The sequence below is a fragment of the Monopterus albus genome, unplaced genomic scaffold (genome assembly GCF_001952655.1).
Source record: "Monopterus albus unplaced genomic scaffold, M_albus_1.0 scaffold128.1, whole genome shotgun sequence".
Classification (NCBI taxonomy): domain Eukaryota; kingdom Metazoa; phylum Chordata; class Actinopteri; order Synbranchiformes; family Synbranchidae; genus Monopterus; species Monopterus albus.
The window spans coordinates 2,336,656-2,357,259 of record NW_018128008.1 but is presented as its reverse complement, the minus strand read 5'-3'; the positions used below and the strand labels follow the sequence as shown (position 1 = coordinate 2,357,259).

At 39.9% G+C, this 20,604-nt stretch overlaps 1 protein-coding gene across 2 annotated transcripts; it reads left to right on the top strand.

The window, feature by feature from the left end:
* The first annotated feature begins 748 nt into the window (after positions 1-748).
* On the top strand, positions 749-3,347 carry LOC109967370 (ankyrin repeat domain-containing protein 9). Of its 2 annotated transcripts, none has more exons than XM_020612877.1 (2): positions 749-877; positions 1,004-3,347. In XM_020612877.1, exon 2 carries the CDS (start codon positions 1,079-1,081, stop codon positions 1,949-1,951), a length of 873 nt encoding a protein of 290 aa, XP_020468533.1. In that variant the 5' UTR covers positions 749-877; positions 1,004-1,078; the 3' UTR covers positions 1,952-3,347. The 2 variants fall into 2 exon arrangements, with proteins under 2 accessions (XP_020468533.1, XP_020468534.1); XM_020612878.1 differs by having other exon boundaries at positions 749-891.
* Positions 3,348-20,604: the final 17,257 nt, after the last annotated feature.

Here is a 20,604-nt window from a genome sequence, read left to right as displayed (position 1 = left end):
TGTTCAATAAATTATTCTTGGCACTGCAGTAATTTTCTCTGTGCATTACTCTGTGCATACCCACAACAATGGTCATGTAATCATTGTAATTAATATAATTTTTTATTGCATTTTAAATTAGTGATCACATATAAATGGTGTGTGGTTGAAATTCTTTACATCTTTATATGCTATATGGGTTTTCAGTCACAGGTTAAACAAAAACATTTTCTATTCAAACATACTACATTTGTAACATTTTATACAAAAGTTTAATAGCATAGTATATTATATATTTATTACATATAACAGTATAATTATTACAAAACCTGAGCTTCAACATAAATTATATTAAAACATACAAAATCAAGGACTGAAGTCTAATCTCAAAATTAAGCAAACATTTTTGGTGACTGTATTTGCTTCTTGACATTCTGTGCACTTTTGTGCTTTTTTTTAAATCAAGTATCTCAATTAATAAAACTGAAGACTGGTTTAATATTAATACCAATAATATTAATACTGCTTGTTAATATATAGTTTGGCCAATTTTATGTGATTTGAGATTATTTTAACTTTTTTCTGCTAAAATTCTGGATTATGTCATTTAAAACAGGTAAGGGTCTATTACAGATGTCCAGTTTGTCACAACATTCTCGAGTGCATAGTCATACAGGTGAAAAGTAAATACTCCAATATTTCTATATCAATGTACATTTATGTCCCATTTAAAGTTCAGAAGGCTGTTCATAGGAAAGAATGGGGCCTGCTTGTTCGCTCGAGGTCATAATCGCAGTTGTCAGTTTCCGAGACGTTTCAGGCCAATCGTATTGTGCGCATGCGCGTTAGCTCAGCACTGCAGAGGGAGTCCCAGAGCTGTGAAAGGTTCGTGTGTAAGGTGTGTATAGAAATGTGAGTCTGGGTTTTTGTAAAGCACTTTGTACACAGGGCTCTAGCTGATGCTTGTCTCCTTGTTTTGTAAGTGCTTATACTGTCTCTGTGTCCTATCCATGTAACTCCACAGCTCATTAAGTAATGGCTCGAAAGCGATGAAGGACGCGGTCTGACCCATTGAGGACATTAAGTTACTCAAATCGCCATGGCCTCTTTAACCGCTAACTCGACGACTCGGGGCATCCAGAAGCATCAGAAGTCCTTCTCACTGCTCTTCTACCGGGCTGTGCGGGACCTGAAGCCTGTCTGGATGCTTGAGGACATGCGCACGATGGAGACATTTTACCAGGAGGAGGACGCGAGCCAGAGGATTTATACACCATCGGAGGCGTTGCTCTACGCAATAGTTCACGACCACCAAGCCTATGCCCAGTATCTGCTAAGTCGCTACAGCGAGGAAGCGCTAGCAAAGCCCGGTGAGTGCTTCTGCTGCTGCCCGTCCTCCGCCCCACACTTGGCCATGGCGGTCCGTTATGATAGGCGCTACATTCTCGGTCTCATCTTACAGGAGACTCATCGGCTACACAGCACAGACCAAGCCGGGTGTTTTCACATGGAGGACGGCAGAACCCCTTTACATCTGGCTTGCGAGTTTCTGCGGCCAGAGGCTGTCATCATGTTGCTGGGGAACGGAGCGTCCCCGAACGCCCAGGATCACAACGACTTAACTCCGCTGGATGTGATACTGGAGAAACTCAGGGACTGTAAGGAGGTGAACGGCGGGGAGAGGAGGCAGTGCCTGGACAACCTACTAATGTTCATGCCAAAAGTTCGTTTTAAAATGAAAGGAGCTCTGGGCAGAGAGCCGGAGCGCTGGGGGAAGGTGCTGGGTGAAGACACGTACAAGTACCTAGCGGGAAAGAGCCCTGCGCCGCTGGTCCTCGCAGCTATGCAGACAGTTCTAAAGCAGCTGAGCCCTGCGACCTTCCCGGATAGTCTGAATGAGCTGCCCATCCCCTCCGCCCTCAAACCGCCGGGCCTGCCTGTGACCCGGCGGGACATGCGGAGGGTGGTGTAGCATCAGTGTGACTACTTCAGCTTGATGTGCGCGTGTCTGAACAGCATGTACGGCTATAAAGCGGTAACATGTTATTATGGGGCTGAGGGCTCCATAAGTAAACCCTACTGGTCACGGGAACAAATAAGAGAATGTAATGTGATTTTAATCACAGTGTTCCTGGTGATGTTGTTCACTGGAGTTTGATTGGACCATAGAGGCAATTTGCAAGGCAGCCAGCAGTGGGAAGACGAGACATATGCTTTAACGTTTTACACTAATTGGACATTATTATTCAGTTTATTTGTCTAACCTCATTCTAAAGTGTTGCCGAATAATACTACTGCTATTTAAGTGAGTGGATCATCAGAGGATTAGAACAGTCAATGACAGCCTATTTCATCTGTGGCACTGTTGATTTTAAGTTATTTGGATTGTATTTATAAGTAATGTTAAACAAAGTGATCTTATAGGTTACATCAAAATAGTGAGGTGACTTGAAACTCTTTGGACGCCAGATTATTTTTAAATAAATAGGAATCCAAGTGATGATGATCTTACTGTGCCTTTCTTGACTCCACAAAGAGATATCTGCTGGTTCTCACAGCCAACAGCAATTTGGCAGTGAGTGACTAATGATAAGACAGAAACACTGGGGAAATGTTGAGTCTGAAAGCTTCTTGATGAGTCAAATTCCTGACTTGAAAAATTCCTTATTTGACCTGGGTGATTTGATGGGGGTTAGAGAGGCTGACTGTGTTGCCTCATAATCTCATCATCTGCAGCATCTGAGTCATAACAGCCCCAAGTAACATCTGCATTGTAGTAAGAAATCTCTTCCCTTTTCAGAGTAGGTTGATAGTCAACTAGAAAATTATCAGTGAGGTAAACGATGTAAATGCTCAGTGGAGATAAGATTACTGACACACACAATGCCATGGTGGACAAACACAGTCACCACTGAAAAACAGCCTTTAACATTATAACAATGTAATTAATCTGCACAAACAAGCAAACAAAGAAGTCATTTGACAGTCATCACTTAATTGACTTCAGGTATTAAATAGTCAGTTGGTTGACAATGACAATTTTCCTAGATTCAGTACAATTTTAAGGATGACCAAGAATTTTAAAGATTCATAAGAAGTTCAATTTTAATTGCAGATTACACTGAAGAAGAACATGTTCACGATGAAACAAAGCATATGCACGCCTGTCCTTTCTTTGACTAACCATCAAATGTTTTCTTTCTGGAGTTAAATGGTCTTATACTTGTATAGCGCTTTTCAGTATGCTCATAGCGCTTTCACATTACTTGGTACCCATTCACACGCTCAGATGCTCACACATTTACACACCGATGTCATCACCAGGAGCAACTGGGGGTTCAGTGTCTTGCTCAAAGACACTTTTGACATGTTGACTGGACAAGCCAGGAATCAAACCGCTAATCCTCCAGTTCGGAGACAACCTGCTCTACCTCCTGAGCCACTGCTGAAAGAGCTAAAAAGAATATTTATCAGTGGGCTTTGAGTAACAACTTGGCTTTTCATTGAAAAGACATATTTCCCACGCTGTGTAACTATGAACATGGTCCGGTGTTTCAGTTAAGTTTTATGCTGAATAAAATAGTACTTGTTTTTCATGTGATGAAAACAAAATCTTTTTTTAGCTTGTTCATTCTAAGAACTTGCTGGACATACTGAACATTCTGAGATTTCCACTTCACTTTTGTGGGTTTTAAAACTGTGTGACTGAACAAAATGTAAATAGTGAAAATAGGCCTCTTGTTAAACAACAATTCAAAAATTACATTTAACAACATTTTAAAATGAAAGCTTTTCAGTCACAAAGTGGAAAAAAGTATGTCATTGATATCAGGTTTAATTTTGTCAGCAAAAATATAGAGCTTAAAAATGACACTTTTTTCTCAGGCGATGACGTACAATTGTACAAATATAGCAAGAAGCATAATTCTCTGATAGGAATTTTCAAGCCCATATTTTATTTTCTCACAGCAGTTTATGTACTTGTTGCTTTCACACAGAGGTAAAAAAATGCCATTTTGTGTAGTTAACTATTACAAATACAAACAATTTTGGATCATTAAAAACGGGATTATTTTGTATTTTAGTTTTGCCATGATGCATGTGTAAATTGTTTATTTAGGACATGTTCAGGTTTCAGTTGAGTGGCATTTTTGCTGGTGTGAGTTTTTTGCATTATATTTTGTTAGAATTGTGCACTGAGTGGATGGATATTTTTAATTTGGTTTGAGAGAACTGCCATGGCTGCCATCCATCAATATTGTATCATCATATCACTTTGCCATATAACCTGGGTATTAAAAAAACATCAGTACCAGTGTTTTGCCTGGTTAGTGGGTTGGTTTGCCTGTTCTGTCTGAGTTTGTATGGAATTCTTCCCAAGGTCCAGACATGCAGTGGAAAAGAATTTTGGACCTTTTGCAGAACAAATGTGTGGACAGCATTTTAAAGAAACCCCATCCAAAAGGGACTTGAGAACAGTCAAACCAGTCCCAGCCAGAGGAACATTCTTGGACTGGCATCTGACCACTACTACTACTGCTTTTTAATATGCCCCTTCTTTTTGTATACTACGCATTAAAAACAACGGGACTTAATTGAAATATTATCCCTATTTCCATTTCATTTCATCAATATTGTTGAAAGGAAATTAGGGATAGGCTAATGACTTTTTTAATCAAGTATTTGTAGGATGCTGCTGCACCTACATTTTTGTGCAAATGAAGTCACAATACACTTGCAACAGTAAATCACATCAGCAGACATGAATTATATACTCACATCCATATGATTATACATTACTGTAGTAAATCACATCTTGACTGCACCCTATATTTGGCAACACAAAGTTGTCACTCGTCACAAAAACTGTATTTAAGTGCTTTTATTGGTTGAAAGCTGGAATTACAATTTCTTTTTGTTCATGCTACAGAGAGTGTCTGAATCCAGTCCAAACATTTGTGCCACAACAGATCAAAAGGCCTACCAATAAATCAGAATAGGACCAGTAAGGCGAGGTGTAGGAGGTAGGACCCAAAAATGCAGACTCACTGGGCTGAAACAAGAAAGGTGTTTATTGAATGTTGTGGTAGGTAGGACCTGATGCAAGCTAAATTAATTCACAGACGAATCACTAAAATGCCAATGATCATTTAATATTACAATAATTCGACAGTTCAGTATTGGCCAGACAATTCAACAGACTAAGAGATAGGGGACAGAATCACCATTCCTGCAGGAAATAAATGCAGTATTAGACAAGAAGATAGTCACAGAGTCAGTCAGTCTTTTAGGTCATAAGCACAGTCAAGTCTACCACATCCTCCCGGCCGGGGTCTCACTCATATGTCCTTCTTCTGCACGCACACACACTACACTCCTCTACTGCAGCAGCATACTGCCTCCTTTTGTACACAGCTCACTTTTGGCTCCCCTGCCAATTCCTGAACCTAGTTAAAAGGTCATCTCCCAATCAAGATGATCCAATGGGTTAAACAAACAGGCCATGAACCCAAAATGTTCTTGCTTCAATACACACAAACTATTTACCCAGTGAGCTGACATATTACAGAGGGCTTGCAGAAATTAGTTATTAACTGATTACTGCATATAGTAACTACATGTAATCTACACACTCTCACTGTACATATTGTATATTAACTGTAGCTTGTTTGTTGTAACCACTACAATGTGAAAAGTGAGTTTACTGGGTGGAAGAGAGGGGACAGAGGCAGAGCAGGTTCTGGATGGGACAGACAGGCAGAGAAGTGTGGAGCTGGGGATGAAGGCTGGTTGGCGTGGAGGTGAGTGGACAAGAACTGGACAGGAACCAGGGAGAAAGGTGGAGTAGTAGACAGGAGAAGTGCGGGTGGTCACGTAGCCGGTGGGCTGGAGAAATAGCAGCAGGCACAACTGGTCAGGAATTCTCACTCGCATCTCTGATACTCACAGGTGCACAGACTGAGAAGAGCAGGTGACAGCATAGCTGGTCTCTCCGCTCAGTTGCTCACAAACTTCTACAGAGTGACAGTAGAAAGCATCCTCTGTCTCAGTGCGACAGTGTGGTACAGGAGCTGCACTGCACAGGACAGAAAGGATTTGACCCGGGTGGTGAGAACAGCTCAGGGCATTGTAGGGAGTCCTCTTCTGGATCTGGACTCACTATACACTGACTGCATCCAGAGGAGGGCTGGACGGATTGCTGCAGACCCCACCCACCCAGGCAACAGTCTGTTTGTGCCTCTCCCCTCCAGGAAAAGGTACAGGAATATAAAGACTACAACAAACAGACTGAGACACAGCTTCTTCCCCAGAGCTGTGAAATCAATCACCCCCCTAACCCCTAGTTACACACACACAACCTCCCCCCTACGGACAGATATAGATAGAATACTGGACTCCTGCAGATGCACACACGCTCACTCTTCTTCTTAAAGACTGAGATTTGCACTGAGCTGTACTTTAGAATGTTACTATATTCTTTTGTTGCTAATATGCTGTTGACCTGATTAGGTCCCATACATTTTCATTTTTATCTGTTCATATTTTTATATTGACTTATACAATTTTTGTGTTATTTATGTAAATAATGTGTCTTTTAAGCCAAGAGCTGCTGGAAGAAATTTCGTTGTGCTATGCATAATGACAATAAAGATTCTTGACTCTTGCAAACTTTGAAAAAAGTCATTCGGCATATCAGGTTCTGGTGCGTAGAGCCAGGAGTGTCTGGAAGAATTTCCACAATGGGGCCAGGTACGTAACGGATCAACCGGCATGAGACAGAGGGAAGGAAGGAGTATATGGAAACACCAGCAACCAAGGGATAATGAAGGACAGGTGATTACAATGAATGGTGATTGAGACTGAAGTAAAGCTGGAGCAGGTGAGGTGAAACGGAATTGAAAGAAAAACCCAAAATAAAGGCATGGGATCAGAAGGCAAGAGCAAACCATAGCAAGGACATTAAGAGAAACATCTGGGAAGCTTGCGCTGCTTTCGTTACTTCTATACTACAGATGTATTCAAAGATTTTGGAACTGATCCAGTAAAGATCGATGGAAAACCAACCTGATCACAATATGCAAAAATAAATAAATAAATAAATAAATAAAACAAAATCAGAAAATCAAGATGTTATCCAGCAGGGATCTGAGGCCATTCAGACCCTCTTTAAAATATATTCGGAGATAATTATAAACAATCCACTCAGAGGGGGGTCTCACCCGGGGAGTAATTCAATGTAGAACCGCCACTGCCTCTGACAGCCAGGTCCGCTCAATTGTCCAACCACTGATACTGTTCTACCAAGACTGACTAACAAAAAAAGACTATTAACAATTCCAATGAGTCTATTATCACCAACACCCATACAAGTTCTATATGGGTGTAGGAGCAAAGGCAAGTCTACAGGGTAATCAGGTGGGCCCCCTCTCACTAACTGGTGTTTCATTGAGATAGGATCAATGTATTTAGTCAGCAGTGACTAATAAAGTATACCTAGCAGAAATAATAAAATACAATTAAAAAAAAACTGCAATGATCATACTTTTATAGTATGTTCATATACATTATCACTATAAAATAATTAGAGGGGACATGCTCAACTTACTGTAGTGGCAATTTTATGGTAGCACCCTTTAAGTTTATTGGCAGTGGCTTTGAAGTCATGCTATGCAGGTGTGTGGTTGTGACCCCAGACTGTTTATTGTGTCAGCATGTTCATAAAGATTTCCTGCCTTTATGTGACCTGAGACCAGAGGGCTAGTATCCTGTTGTAAATGGTATCCTGTTTTCTTGATCTGTTGGAGCATCTGTTTTCTGTTATTGCATGCTGAGTATAAGAAGGGCAGACACATTCTGTTCACTGAGCTTCTCTCCGTCAGACTGCCTGGACATTCTGAGTAGAGATCGCTCCTTCCTGCAGGAATAAATATGTAATAACTCTCAGAGTTAATAATGAGTATTTATTTTACACTCACTGAGCTTTAATAGATAGTTTTGCCACAACACTTACTCATATACATTTTCTAATTTTTATATTGTGAGAGGAGTATGATTAAGTGTGTAGAGCAAGTAAGAGAGGGGAGGCTAATGGCTGATATATAACACTGATATCATGTGGTTGTTTTAAAAAAAAAAAAAACTAAACAATTTATAATAACAAATGAGATGAGTTTCTGAACTTAAATGAACACTTATTTAACACAAATGAAAATTTAAAATGACAATTGTCTTTGTTAGACTCTATACTTCCCTTATTTAAAAAGTCCATAAGCAATCACATAACAAACTGATAAAAAGAAAAAATACAGAGAAGGCTGGTCTGCAATTGTGTCTGCATACATGTTTTGTTAATACAATTTTCTAAAAATACTAAATGATCAATCAGTCTACCAATGATTGTCATGATTGCATTTTGACTTAAATTATTTTTCCTATGAGAGTACCTGGGCACAATACTCTAAAATAAATTCAACATTAAATTAGAACTGTAATCTTAATTACTGTACCTATAATGTGTCATCACCAAGGGCATGTTTTACAGAAATATACTTTAGTCACTGTTCCAGCTTTTGCATAGATAGTCCTGGTTTTATTCATTAGGGTCTGAAATAACTGTTTCTGCCTCCATGGTAGGTGGATAGAGTTTGTTTTGCTCGCAGTTGGAACTATTATTTCCACTTTTGACATTTAGGCCAGTGGATAGTCCCCAATAACAGGGTCAGGTTTTGGAAAGAGATGTTTTTAGTGAAAATGTTAAAAGTCTTTTTTTTTTTTTTATTGCTGAGCAACACACACACAATTCCATTCACTTCCATTGTATGTGGGCTAAGGCAGAAGTGTCAAGGAAAAATACTGACTTTTGCATTAAAAAAAAAAGTAAATGCAGTTGGTATCCTTTTGACAATTTATTGTGAGAGGGTAAGTTTGTTTTTATCCTTGTTGATTGAATTCTTCCATCAAGTTTGCTGACTTTCTGTGCGGAGTTTGCATGTTCTCCCTGTGCCTGCGGGGTTTTTCTCTGCATACTCTGGCTTCCTCCCACAGTCCAAAGACATGCCGCTTAGGTTGATTAGCGACTCTACAAAATTGGCCATTATCTGGAAGGGCATCCGCCATAAAACATGCATGTTTAACATGTGCATCATCAGTTTGGTGAGGACTGATGCTTCGCTGTGGTTACCCCTAAAGGGAACAGCCAAAAGTAGAAGAATAGTGATATAGTGATGTAAATGCTGTTAGAGAGTAAATTGTTTATACAGCAAACGTTTGAGCTAAAGGAGGGAGATGTGGTGGCATTTGAATATACCATGTACCATGTGCAGGAGTGCTGCACAGGAAGGCAGATGTGAGTGTTACTAGGCTATGCAGGATGACTATATAGTTGGCGTTACATGTGAGTGTTCAGTAATAAAGCCCGTTTGGCTTGAACCTCTTCTGCAGGATTTATTATTGAACCCAAGTCACAGCAAAACTATCATGGGAACATTACTTTTATGACATTATGGGGAGATAGACTTGCCCTTGGTGGAGGCTGCACTGTAACCCTGTTGATGTCATCCCCTGTCTCACCAAGATTTGTAGTTTTTTGCAGATGTAAAAAGTAATCTACCTCAGTCCCCCAAATAAATCAGTCATATTCATCTCTGTCACACCAAATAAGTCTTTGAATTTTGCTGCCTAACAAACCCACCTCAGCTAGCTTGTAATAAATTACCAATATACACCAATCAGGTGTAACACCTGCCTAATACTGTTTACATAGGAGTCAATATGGCAGTTGGTTGGCCCTCGTGTCACTGTGCAGCTCAATGCGCATCTTCTGTGAATCCATTTGCTTCCACAGTTCTACTGTCAGGAAGAGCACAGATGTGTCTGCAATTTAGTGAAAAACTTATGTAAAAGGAATGAAAACTGTGGTTGTGAGGACAAGTTAGAGAGAATTTTTTTAGACAAATTCAACAGCCTCACCACTCTAGTTGTGATTGTAGTAGCCAAGGTAAAATCTGTAGTTGTTAGGATCTGATACCAACTAAATTAATTCAGACAAATCATCCCAATTTAAATAATCATTTAATATTACAATTATTCTGAACAAAGTAGTAGTTAATCTGGTAGTTAGGGAACAGAGAACAGAATCACTCCTCCTCCAATGGAATAGATAAAGCAGTCATTGTTGGTCACAAGGTACAGTCAGTCAGAGCCCAGAGTCCCCCCGGCCGGGTCCAAACGCACACTCACAACTGCAGCACCATCACTCCTTCTCTCTTCTCTAACCCACAGCTGTCCTAACCTTTATCTTCTTGCAGTTACACAGCCTCCTATTGCTTGAGCCAGAGTCACAGTCCCATGCCAGCTCTACACCCCTTCTTCCAAGCATTATCTGATATGTTCAGTACATGAACTTCTAGGTCGCGTTGACCTAGTGCACATTTTCTTTTTCTAAACATGAACAGAGCATACAAACTGTTCACATAAGGCTGAAGCTATGTATGTTTCCCATTTAAGGAGGAATTCTCTCTGGATGTTTACCCATAAATTAAACAAGGAGGACACAAGCCAAGATATTCTTGCTTGAGCAAGAGAAGAGAAATAGATGAAGCAAAATTATGCCTGTCCACTGTTTAACAGGCTAGGAACAAAATTAAGGAGACACAGGAGCATAGTCTTCTAAATATTGCTTAATATATGCAATTTTCCCATTTAAATGGCATATATAAAGATCTTTTGTACTAGAAATCCATGCTAACTTAGATGTTTTATAGTGAAATCTGATGTATCCTTTAATATAGGACTAAAGATTATTAATCTATGTTGTTTTTTGTTGGAGTATTTTATTTCACATGGCTTTTGCTGCTGGTATGAGAAAATACCTTCAGAGTAATTTATTGGGCTTTGTGATCATCATACGACCTGCCTTCTATGATATATTTGTGTGTAGTATTGTGGACTATATGGTAGGGTAGTCTTTAATGTTTGTTGTGTGTTCTGATATCTCTGTGTTACAATTCAGTATTTTTACTATATCCTTTTAATGATTCAATTTGTTATTGTTAAACACTTTGTAACATTTTTTAATAAATATAGTAAATAAAATTGCTATTGCTATACAGCTACAAGTGCCATTAGAACAAAATGCTTTTTGTGTACTTGTAAATTGTTTACAGCATATGCCTACAATTCTCATTCATTATAACCCAATGTTTAAGATAGATAACTTGCTACTTAATTTGAACATGAAGGCAATGTGAAGTTACAGAGAGTGTAACAACTGCATGCTATGTACATAAATAGGGCTACAGGTGAGACTAAAAGACAATCCAGGAAGTTCAGTTGGAATAACAGATGAAGGCATCCTGTGGCATGTTCTTAAACACAAGAACCGACCAGAACTGTTCTGTACTTGACATGTTTTCAAGTGTGCAGATTATTTATTTTCCCAGATTTTGCTCAGGTACTGATGTATCACTATCATCTGTAGATCAGTGGAACAGTGTGATACTTCATGCACATACATAAATGCGTGCCCTCATGTACATGTGTGAGACAAGCAAAACAAGAACCAGCTCCTTAACAAGTCATTAACAAGCTCATTAACCCTTAACGTTTTAATTGTGTTATCATTTCCATTCACTCACATTTGCAGGTTTTGAATAAATGTACAGGTACTGTAGTTTAAACATTAAAGAAAACATGATGAGCTCTGCTTAGGTCAGTTTTTTTTTATTGGGACACACGAGGTAGAAAATATAGAAGACACACAAAAACACTTGAGTACATCAAATAACTATGTAACTTAAAGAGCACATGGCATGCTAATTTTCAGCCTTGTAATGTTTAATCTAGGGTACCTCTAAGATTAACTTTGCACCCCTCATAACTCCAAATAGCCTGTAGTTATTTCAGAATGATAAAACCAGAGAGCCTCTTCCTAAGAATGAGAGGATAGTTTGTGACCATGCACACCTCCTGTTGCCGGTGTTGCCTTAAAAGTGAAAAGCACAACAAAATGCAGCAGCATTAATTTAAATTTCTCTTCTATAGATAGGTAACCAACGGTATATGTACCAGTGAAAAGTGACTTGTAACACCGCATGTAATTGAGAAAGCGTATATTTTAACTGGCATAATGCAGATATACTGTAGCAATTTCTCCAGCCTTACAAGAATTCTCTCTAACGTTACAGAAACAATGCATTAAAAGACATGCAACGTGTTTTTTTAAACTTACCATTAGATCCCACCAAGTAGTGGAAACATCATTCCCTTTCAAGTAGCTCCAAGGTTTGTAAATCCAACCAGTGGTCGCTGTGTCTTACATGACCACATACAGTCCCAAAGTAGTGAAATTAACTCCAACAGGTAGCATAACGCTGACAATAACATCATGGATCATTAAAATCCTCTTGCCAACCCGCATCATATCACATGCAGCAGACACACTGGCCTCAAGCAGTCAAAACAAACAGGTACTGTGCTCCAGTGGAACCCAGCCTTGATGAGCTGATCATCCACCACCGCAGGGGGCTTCACTGGTAGCTGATCGTGGGTTAGACCCAGTCAGGTAAAACAGCAGGTCCTGTACAGGAACATTCCTGGACATGCAGTAACCTCAAGCCCTGTATTTGTCTCCACATCCTCTGGTCACAGTACAGGCAGCAGGAGGTAAAATATATCCACAAAACCAGGCACAATCTTTTACAATGGCAACAGTGGATGTCTTTTTTTAAATAAGATTTATTGAAAATATACATAACAAACAAGGCAATATATCATTTTGCCAGTATGGTGAGGGGGCCGGTGGATGTCAGACAAGTTCACATGAACTCGCAACAGCCTGGATTTGAACCCCATTCAAGGAAATCCTTAAACTATCAAGTAATACTTAATTTTGTTAGAAAAAAAGTCTCATGAGCGAGAGTTTGCAAGATTTGTATAAACCGAGTTGCTTCTGCACAGAAATAATAGAACATAGGTACACATCATTTTTTGAGCTTTAGGTCATGCCTAAGATGATAATTCCCCATTGTAACATAAGTATAAAAAAAAAAAAACAAGAAAAAGCATGCCATGAGCTCTTTAAAGGCATCCTCGTTGACTTTGTTATAACAACCACTGAAGTGACGTCAGGGCTGAAGGGCCTTTCACCACTAACATCCCACCTTCCCATTTTTTCTCCTAGCTAATGTGTACAGGTACTTCAAACTAATTCAAGGTAGATTATAAATTCAACATTCCATATAGATTACGTATTTCTCTAAAAACTGATGCAGACAAAGTCTGACAATGTTTATAGAAGTCAGTGAGAGAGAAATGTATCTAACTCCCACTCTTGGAACTAACCTATTTTACTAAGAAAGGAATAAAAAGAGAAAGTAGTTAAACTTCAAAATCCTGCTATGCCATAAGTGAATTCTCAACTCTCTTCCCACCTTATACTTCATTTGACAAACCCTGGCCAATTACATCTAAGATCTAGACTATCATGACAGCGGCATTTGGATCCAACTGAATATTGTCTCCTGGCATCTGAGGGCTATCCGGCCTATAGGAAAGCAAGAAAGGAGGGGAAAGAAGTTTTAGTGCATAAGTGGATTACGAGGGTTATCAGATGTAGGAGCTCATCTAAATTTAGAGGAGGAGAGTGGAGTAGGAGGGCTAATCCAATCCAGATTATGACAGGTGCTTTCTCAAGAGCCAGGAGATGAGCTGGTAACATACACAACTGGTCACTGTGACAGTAGGTTTGAATTACTGTAAAACTGACTATTTCCCTACTATTAATTACTTCAGAAGATGTAGGGATATTTTGTGGGACCCAAATTTTAGATTTACAGACTGTATTACAAACAAAAGAAATAAGAATAAAAGGCTAAAATAAAGCCTGATGTCCCTTATGTCCTGTATCTTTTATATAACCCTCAAACATAGTCTCCCCCAACATTTGTGAATTGTTTGTGGACCCTGTTACATTCAAATTTCCATGTAGTGAAGAGCAGAGAGCAGACTACAACTTCACTGTAGTCATAGTTTGCTTAAAAATATGAATCAAGCACAATATAAAATAAAACAGATGTGCACACAGAGCCCTCTACAAGTCTGACAAAACACATTTTTACAGTATATTAGTGATGTTTTCAGAGGTATCTTAATTTGGGTTTGGGTTTTTAAAGGAAACCCTGCATTACTAGTTGGGTCGTAGAGTTTGAAAGACAGCAAGGGTGAAACAAAAGATACTATAAAGTTACATTATGGTAAGTGTAGGATCCAGTATTTTTAGATACTGATCTATATTTGCATAAGCCTGATTGGGTGGGTGTTGGATGTGCAGCTGGTCAGCAAATTCAGAGAGTTATTTGACGCACTACCCTGCCAACCCTAACCCACCTTCCACCTTTTTTATCTACTCATTTATTAGTCTATTTGATGTTTCTTTCTGTACATTAATTTATTATTATTTATTTTTATTATATTGTATGTATCCCATCCTCATTGCCTGCATACACTATAATCCCAAAACTACTGTTCTCCTGTCAACTTCATATATTGATATATGTCTCCTCATCCTTCTTTTAATATTTACTAATTTTATCTGTTTTAACAAAGTTACCTTTGACTGAATAAAGAACTGTAAAATATTTGTTATGTACAACAAACTGGAACTTGACAATGTAATTTTGCTTTTGTTCTCATTGTTCTCCTACATATTGCATTTGTCATATTGTCTGATGGAACTGCTGAATACATCCAGTTTCAGTGAATGTTAGGTCTCAGAGTCAAAAAAAATATAAAAAATGTCACTGTCGAGCTTGTTGACAATCGAATAATGTTGTGCATGTTGTCTGTAGTAATATAATTCCCTTGACTGACTGAAGCCTAAGCCACAAGTTAAGGTTCAGCCAGCGACATTTCAGATAAGTATGATGATAAAATGCCTCAGTTGATGAATCTCATAAACTTTGATTCAAAATTTTATCTTGAATTTAAAAAAAGATTAGCTACAATGTAGGTCAGGGGTTTTCATCTAACTGGGAACCACTACTGTGCCTAAGAAGTAACCCGATGACCACTGTGGTAACACAGGATCTGCACTATTTTAATCCTGAAAATTGCCTTGGCTTTTTAAAATTTTATATATTTGCATGAATTTTATTATTTGCAAAGTAATTCGTGACATTGTGTGCAAAAATAAAAATTCCCCCGTTAAACTACATTATTGAGGGACCGTCTACAATGCCTTCACAGACCACCAGGGGGCTACAGACCACTGGGTTAAAACCCCTTATGTAAGTTACGTATGAAAAAAACTGAGCACTAATTTACTGTAGATAAACCAGTTGTATGACAGATTTGTTTTGTGTTAGCTGGGAATGCTGTTATGTTACTCACTCGAACAGTAAGCCAGGTAGGTGACTGAGTCAAAAGCCTTTTGTGTGAATTCAAAGTAAACAACCACCAAAGGTCTAACTAATCTTATATGGCACTTTAAATGTACTATTTAACTATACTGAAAAATTCGGTGACTATTTGTAAAAGTAACAGACCCTTGGATACATGGAAGCCTATGGAATGATCATGTTTTAAAAGAACAGTTTAATAAAGGACACTGATATGCACATTTGCCAAAGCTGGTATTGATTGTATAAAGCAGCTACAACACCAGAAAAGGTTAGTTGGACCCAAAGCTCTGTGATATAACTTACCTATATTTTTTGGTAACAGGTGCACTGCCCTTGGCCTGAGTAGTAGCTGAACTGCCATCTTTGTAAAATTCTGAATGGGAAATCAAACTAGGCCTCTGCTCTGAGTGGGTGAGACGAGTAGAGCTGTCTATCCTTCTCATAGGTAGCTTGCCTTGGGCCACCTCGCCCGATAGTCTTGGAAGCACAACTATTCCAGGAGAGATGGCGGTTTGAGAGCTTTGGAACTCATTTTGACAGAAGACTGAACGGGCATCATGAAAGGACACAGATGGAATGATCTCCTCAGTATTGTTTTCTGTGGTGCGTGCAACTATTCTTGGAGAACTTGGACGAGATGAAGACCTAGAGGTGGACTGAGGTCTGAATACAGGAGGGCTTGGAAATCTGTGGCGTACTGAAGGACAAGATGGTGGTAGACGGACTCTAGAGACAGGTGGTGCTGTCACAGTCAGGCTGCAAAAGGACATCTCACCCTCATAAAATTCACTGCTTTCACTTGTATGGCCCATTCTGACTTGGACTGGTAAAGCCTCTCTGCCACTTAGTTCTGAAATATTTCTCCTGGCAGAAGATTCTGTTACATTGTGCAGGGGAATAATTTTGTGTGCCTGTAGGTAGATCGGGTTAGCCATCTCAATTTCTGTATACACATCAGTTTCTAGTTGCTGCTGTCCATCCTGTACCCTCACAACTGCATTTTGCCTCATGCTTCCTCGATTTGGAAGCACATCCACATTCTGCATACCTGTCTTTAGGCACCGGGAGACTCCAGTCTTTTGGTTTATCACTGGGAGAGCCAAATCTTTCCACTGCCCTTCTTCATTTCCTCTTAATACTTCAGTACACTGGAAGGAATTGTCCATCAGAACTTCTGGGGGTGGAGGTGGTAAGTTGTCTACATTCAGGTCATACCTGCCATCAGGCCAGCGGCTGTTGTTATTATTGCCATTGATGACTAAACCTGCCTCATTACCATTTACTCTGTCAGATAACCGAAGGTTCCCATTTGTCTTGGGTCTTCTGATTTGAAGTGGAATATTAGCAAGGGTCTGGCGTGATCTACCATCGATCCCTTGACTAAAGGTATTTATTAGCCTTCTTACAGATTGATGCTTGGGTGGTTGTGGTTGTAACATGGATAAGCAAGAAGGGGATTGATTTGTTCTCAAGGAGCCTTTACGTGCACCCGCTCTATGCAGATTAAAATGAGGCCCTGCTAATTTTTTGTTTCTTTGAATTTCAGCCAACTTTATCATTTGCTGATCCAAGTCCCTCTGGCTCTTCTTTAGTTCCATCATTATGTTGACACATCTGGTGGATGAAGGGTGCTCAGGCTTGGTTGCAGTGAAAGCAGTCATGGGTCGTTTAACTGTAGCTTGACAGTCCCGTGTGTAGTTTGCATGCATGTACAGAAGAGGGTGACTGGGATCTGGTGGAGAAGAATTTGATCTCTTCCTTTCAGGCCTGTCAACTTCATCATACTCATACTCTTCATCATCTTCCTCCTCCTCATCCTCTTCATCATGGTCTAACAGTTTGGATAAATTATTGTGGAGATTATCACATACACCATGAATGTTGACTCCAGACTCACAACTTCCAGATCCAGAACTTCTGCAGTGGTGCCGGTGCCTTTCAGACCCTGTCAGACTATCATTCTCTACCCCGATACCACTGTCCTCACTGTGCAGTGCCAAATCCTCGATGTTAGATTTCCTCATAGCAGCTTCCTCTACCCTCTCCAGCACTTGAGTCAACCTTTGCTCTGCTGCCTGCTTGGTGTGCAGTTTCTCAACCAACCGTTTAGAGAGGGAAGACCAATACACTACTGCCTCCTCAAGAGTGGTGTCACCCAGTGCCTGGACCGAGCCCCCCACCAGCTTAATTTTCTCTGTTGATTGCTGGAGCAGTTGCTGTAATAGATCTGGAGGTGGATCAGGGGGGTTAGCTGTGTCATTGCTAGATTCAGCTTGTATAACAGCTGGACCTATCATCCCAGAAGGCAAAGCCATGTAGTCCCCATGCTCCTTCAACATTAACTCCCCTTCCTCAGCCATCTCCTCTAGTGCCTGGTTGATCTCCTCAAAGCACAACAGTAAATCAGACATTATGGACTGGAGCAATAACTGTGTCTGGGCAGCTTGGTCCAGCATGCCTAACAGGGTCTCATATTTACAGATGTTTGGATTCAGAAAGGCATAGGCTGCCTGGTGAGCCCTCACCATGAGTGGTGGGAAGTCCACCTTTGTCTGGATAATAGAGGAGTTCCTTGGCTTTTCAGTCAACTTTCTCTTGCCTTTATTTTTCTTTCTTTTGTCCATTTTTTTTATTTTATCTGTTTGCACAGCCTCACTGACTATTTGTTGAGGCATGAAATTCACATCTGTTTCTTTATTCTCCTCTGTCGTTTGGGCAGCTGTTGTGTTGGAGGACAACTGAGACCATTCAGGATCTTTTGATGGACATTCTTCAGGGAGTAGTAGAAGTGCATTTTCTTTCTCATCAGTCTTCAAATATTTGTCCTCTACAGGTCTACAATACAAACTGTCCTGTAGCGATTCATCTAAAAGAGCTTTTTGAGGTCCAGTGGTTCCTGGCATTGAAAATAACTTTCCTTTGGATGGTGAGCAGCCCATTTTTGTATTTAAATTTGATTCAAGAAAAAAAAAATTTTTTTTGAAAATGAGTCAGGAAAAAAAGTCAAAGTGTAAACCTCTAAGTAAGGATCTCTGTCATTGGTTCAATGAGGCTGTCCGTTGTCCTTGTGCTAGGTTCCATATATTTCCTTGTGTTTTTCTGCTTTCTTCTCAGAGGTTTGTGCTCAAATAGTGTAGGAAAGACACACGTACACCCTGTCACGTAAACTGTCTACCTGCCAGGGCTCGCAAAGGAGAGGAGCTGAGAAGATAAGACGGATTTGGGGCTTTCTTCCCTCTCTCTCCTTTAGCACACACAGTTGGGCATGTTAAGTTCATCAACACATATACACAGCCATACACACACAAGCTTTTACATATAAGACGTTAAGCTCATCAGGTTAATCAGAGCTGTGTTTGTCAGGTGGTGTTTTTAGCTTCACTGTCCTGCTGCTGAGGTTTAATTGTTGGGTTTGTTTGACAGATAAACACCTTTGTTTTCTGAGATTATATGGCCACCAGAAATGTCAGTCTATACTTTTTGCATGCATTTTAACCATCTTAAAAATTTTCACCACTCACATCACCATGTGTGCACGTACATTCACACACAGAATTAACAGGATGCCTCTTCTGTAAATGCTGGGTAAAGCTGCCATTCTCAGTCAAATGTTTTCTGAATAAGTGAAGAAAGAATCTGTCATCTGCTCCATCCTCAGCATAAATTCCTGGCATGGTAGACAATAATAAAAGTGATAATCTTTTTTTATTGAGCACTCTTCTAAACTTGCATTACACAGTCCTTCAGACAAAATAAAAACAAAGCAATTCCAATCCATCCATTTTCGAAACCGCTTAGTCCCAAACAGGGTCAGGGTGGGCTGGAGCCAATCCCAGGCAGCTGTGGGGTACACCCTGGACAGGTCGCCAGTCCATCGCAGGGCTAACACACAGCCAAACAACCACTCACACAGACACTCCTATGGGCAATTTAGAGACACCAATCAACCTATGCTGCATGTCTTTGGACTGTGGGAGGAAGCTAGAGCACCCGGGGAGAACCCATGCAAGCATGAGGAGAACATGCAAACTCTGCACAGAAAGGCCCTGGGTCGGCTGGGGATTAAACCCGGAACCTTCTCGCTGTGAGGCAACAGTGCTAATCACTGTGCCACCGTTTTGTCTGTTAGTAGTGTTTGTCTGATGGTACTGTACTACTAAAGATATTCACATGTTGTGCCTTATGTGTCTGCCTGTTTTTTTGCCTCTGAGAATACCCCTGCTGTTGAGCTGGCTGACCTGACTCCCAGTGTCACCAGGCATGGTGTTGTTATGAAACATGCTATAAAACATCACAGAATTATCCTTAGTTCCCTCTAGCTGGTACACACTTCTATCGTTAATATGACTGACCCATACACACAGCACACATGTTGAGAGCCATTCAAGATCAGTTCCATGTAGACTGGTAGAGCTAGATGTATTTCATATCTTTTTTCCACAAGAGGGTGGTCAAGCCTTTCTGCTGGTCTCTTCCTCCGCCATTCGGTAGCAAAGAAATGGATACACACTACAGACAAACAAAATAGTGCCATGGTAACAGCAAACCCTGGTGCGGATTAGAGTTAAGGGAGCATCTTTACCCACAGTAGTCATTTTACAAATGGCTGCATCTTCTAAGAAAAAAAACTGATTTAGAATATTTGCAATTTTCACTGTAATGTGTTGAAGTTGAGATAATATTATTGAAGTGAAAAATTGAGTACTTGAATAAATGTACTTTCCAACACTGCATATCAGAGCTACTGCTAATGCAACCTCAGTATTTTCTATTTTCTATCTTTATAGTAAAAGTCCCTGGTAGGCTAGTGGTTAAGGCACAGCACTCTTGCTGCTGTGGCCCGGGTTTGAGTCAGGATTGTAGCAGGAAGGGCATCTGATGTAAAACATGTGCTAATGTCAACATACAAGTTGCTGGTGTGATGATTCACTGTGGCGACCCCTCAAAGGGAAAAGCCAAAAGTGACTTTCTTTATAGTAAAAAGTATGTAACTGCAGGGTGTCTGATGATGAATGTTTTAATGATTTTAATAAAGTAATGTAATTTCTTCTGAAGTTTTCTCATGCATTCTCATTTCTTCAGACAGGTTATCAAGCTATTCAAGTATTTGTAAAACATCTAAAATGTTAGTAAGCTAGATTTTAAATATTTCTGTATGTGATTTTAGCCAGATGAGCTATTTTAAATAACAGATTTGAAACAGGTCTGGGGCAGATAAGCAGAAGAG

Bases quoted from the DNA above. Each gene is read 5' to 3' on its own strand.
- LOC109967370 (XM_020612877.1), top strand. From the start codon at position 1,079: ATGGCCTCTTTAACCGCTAACTCGACGACTCGGGGCATCCAGAAGCAT.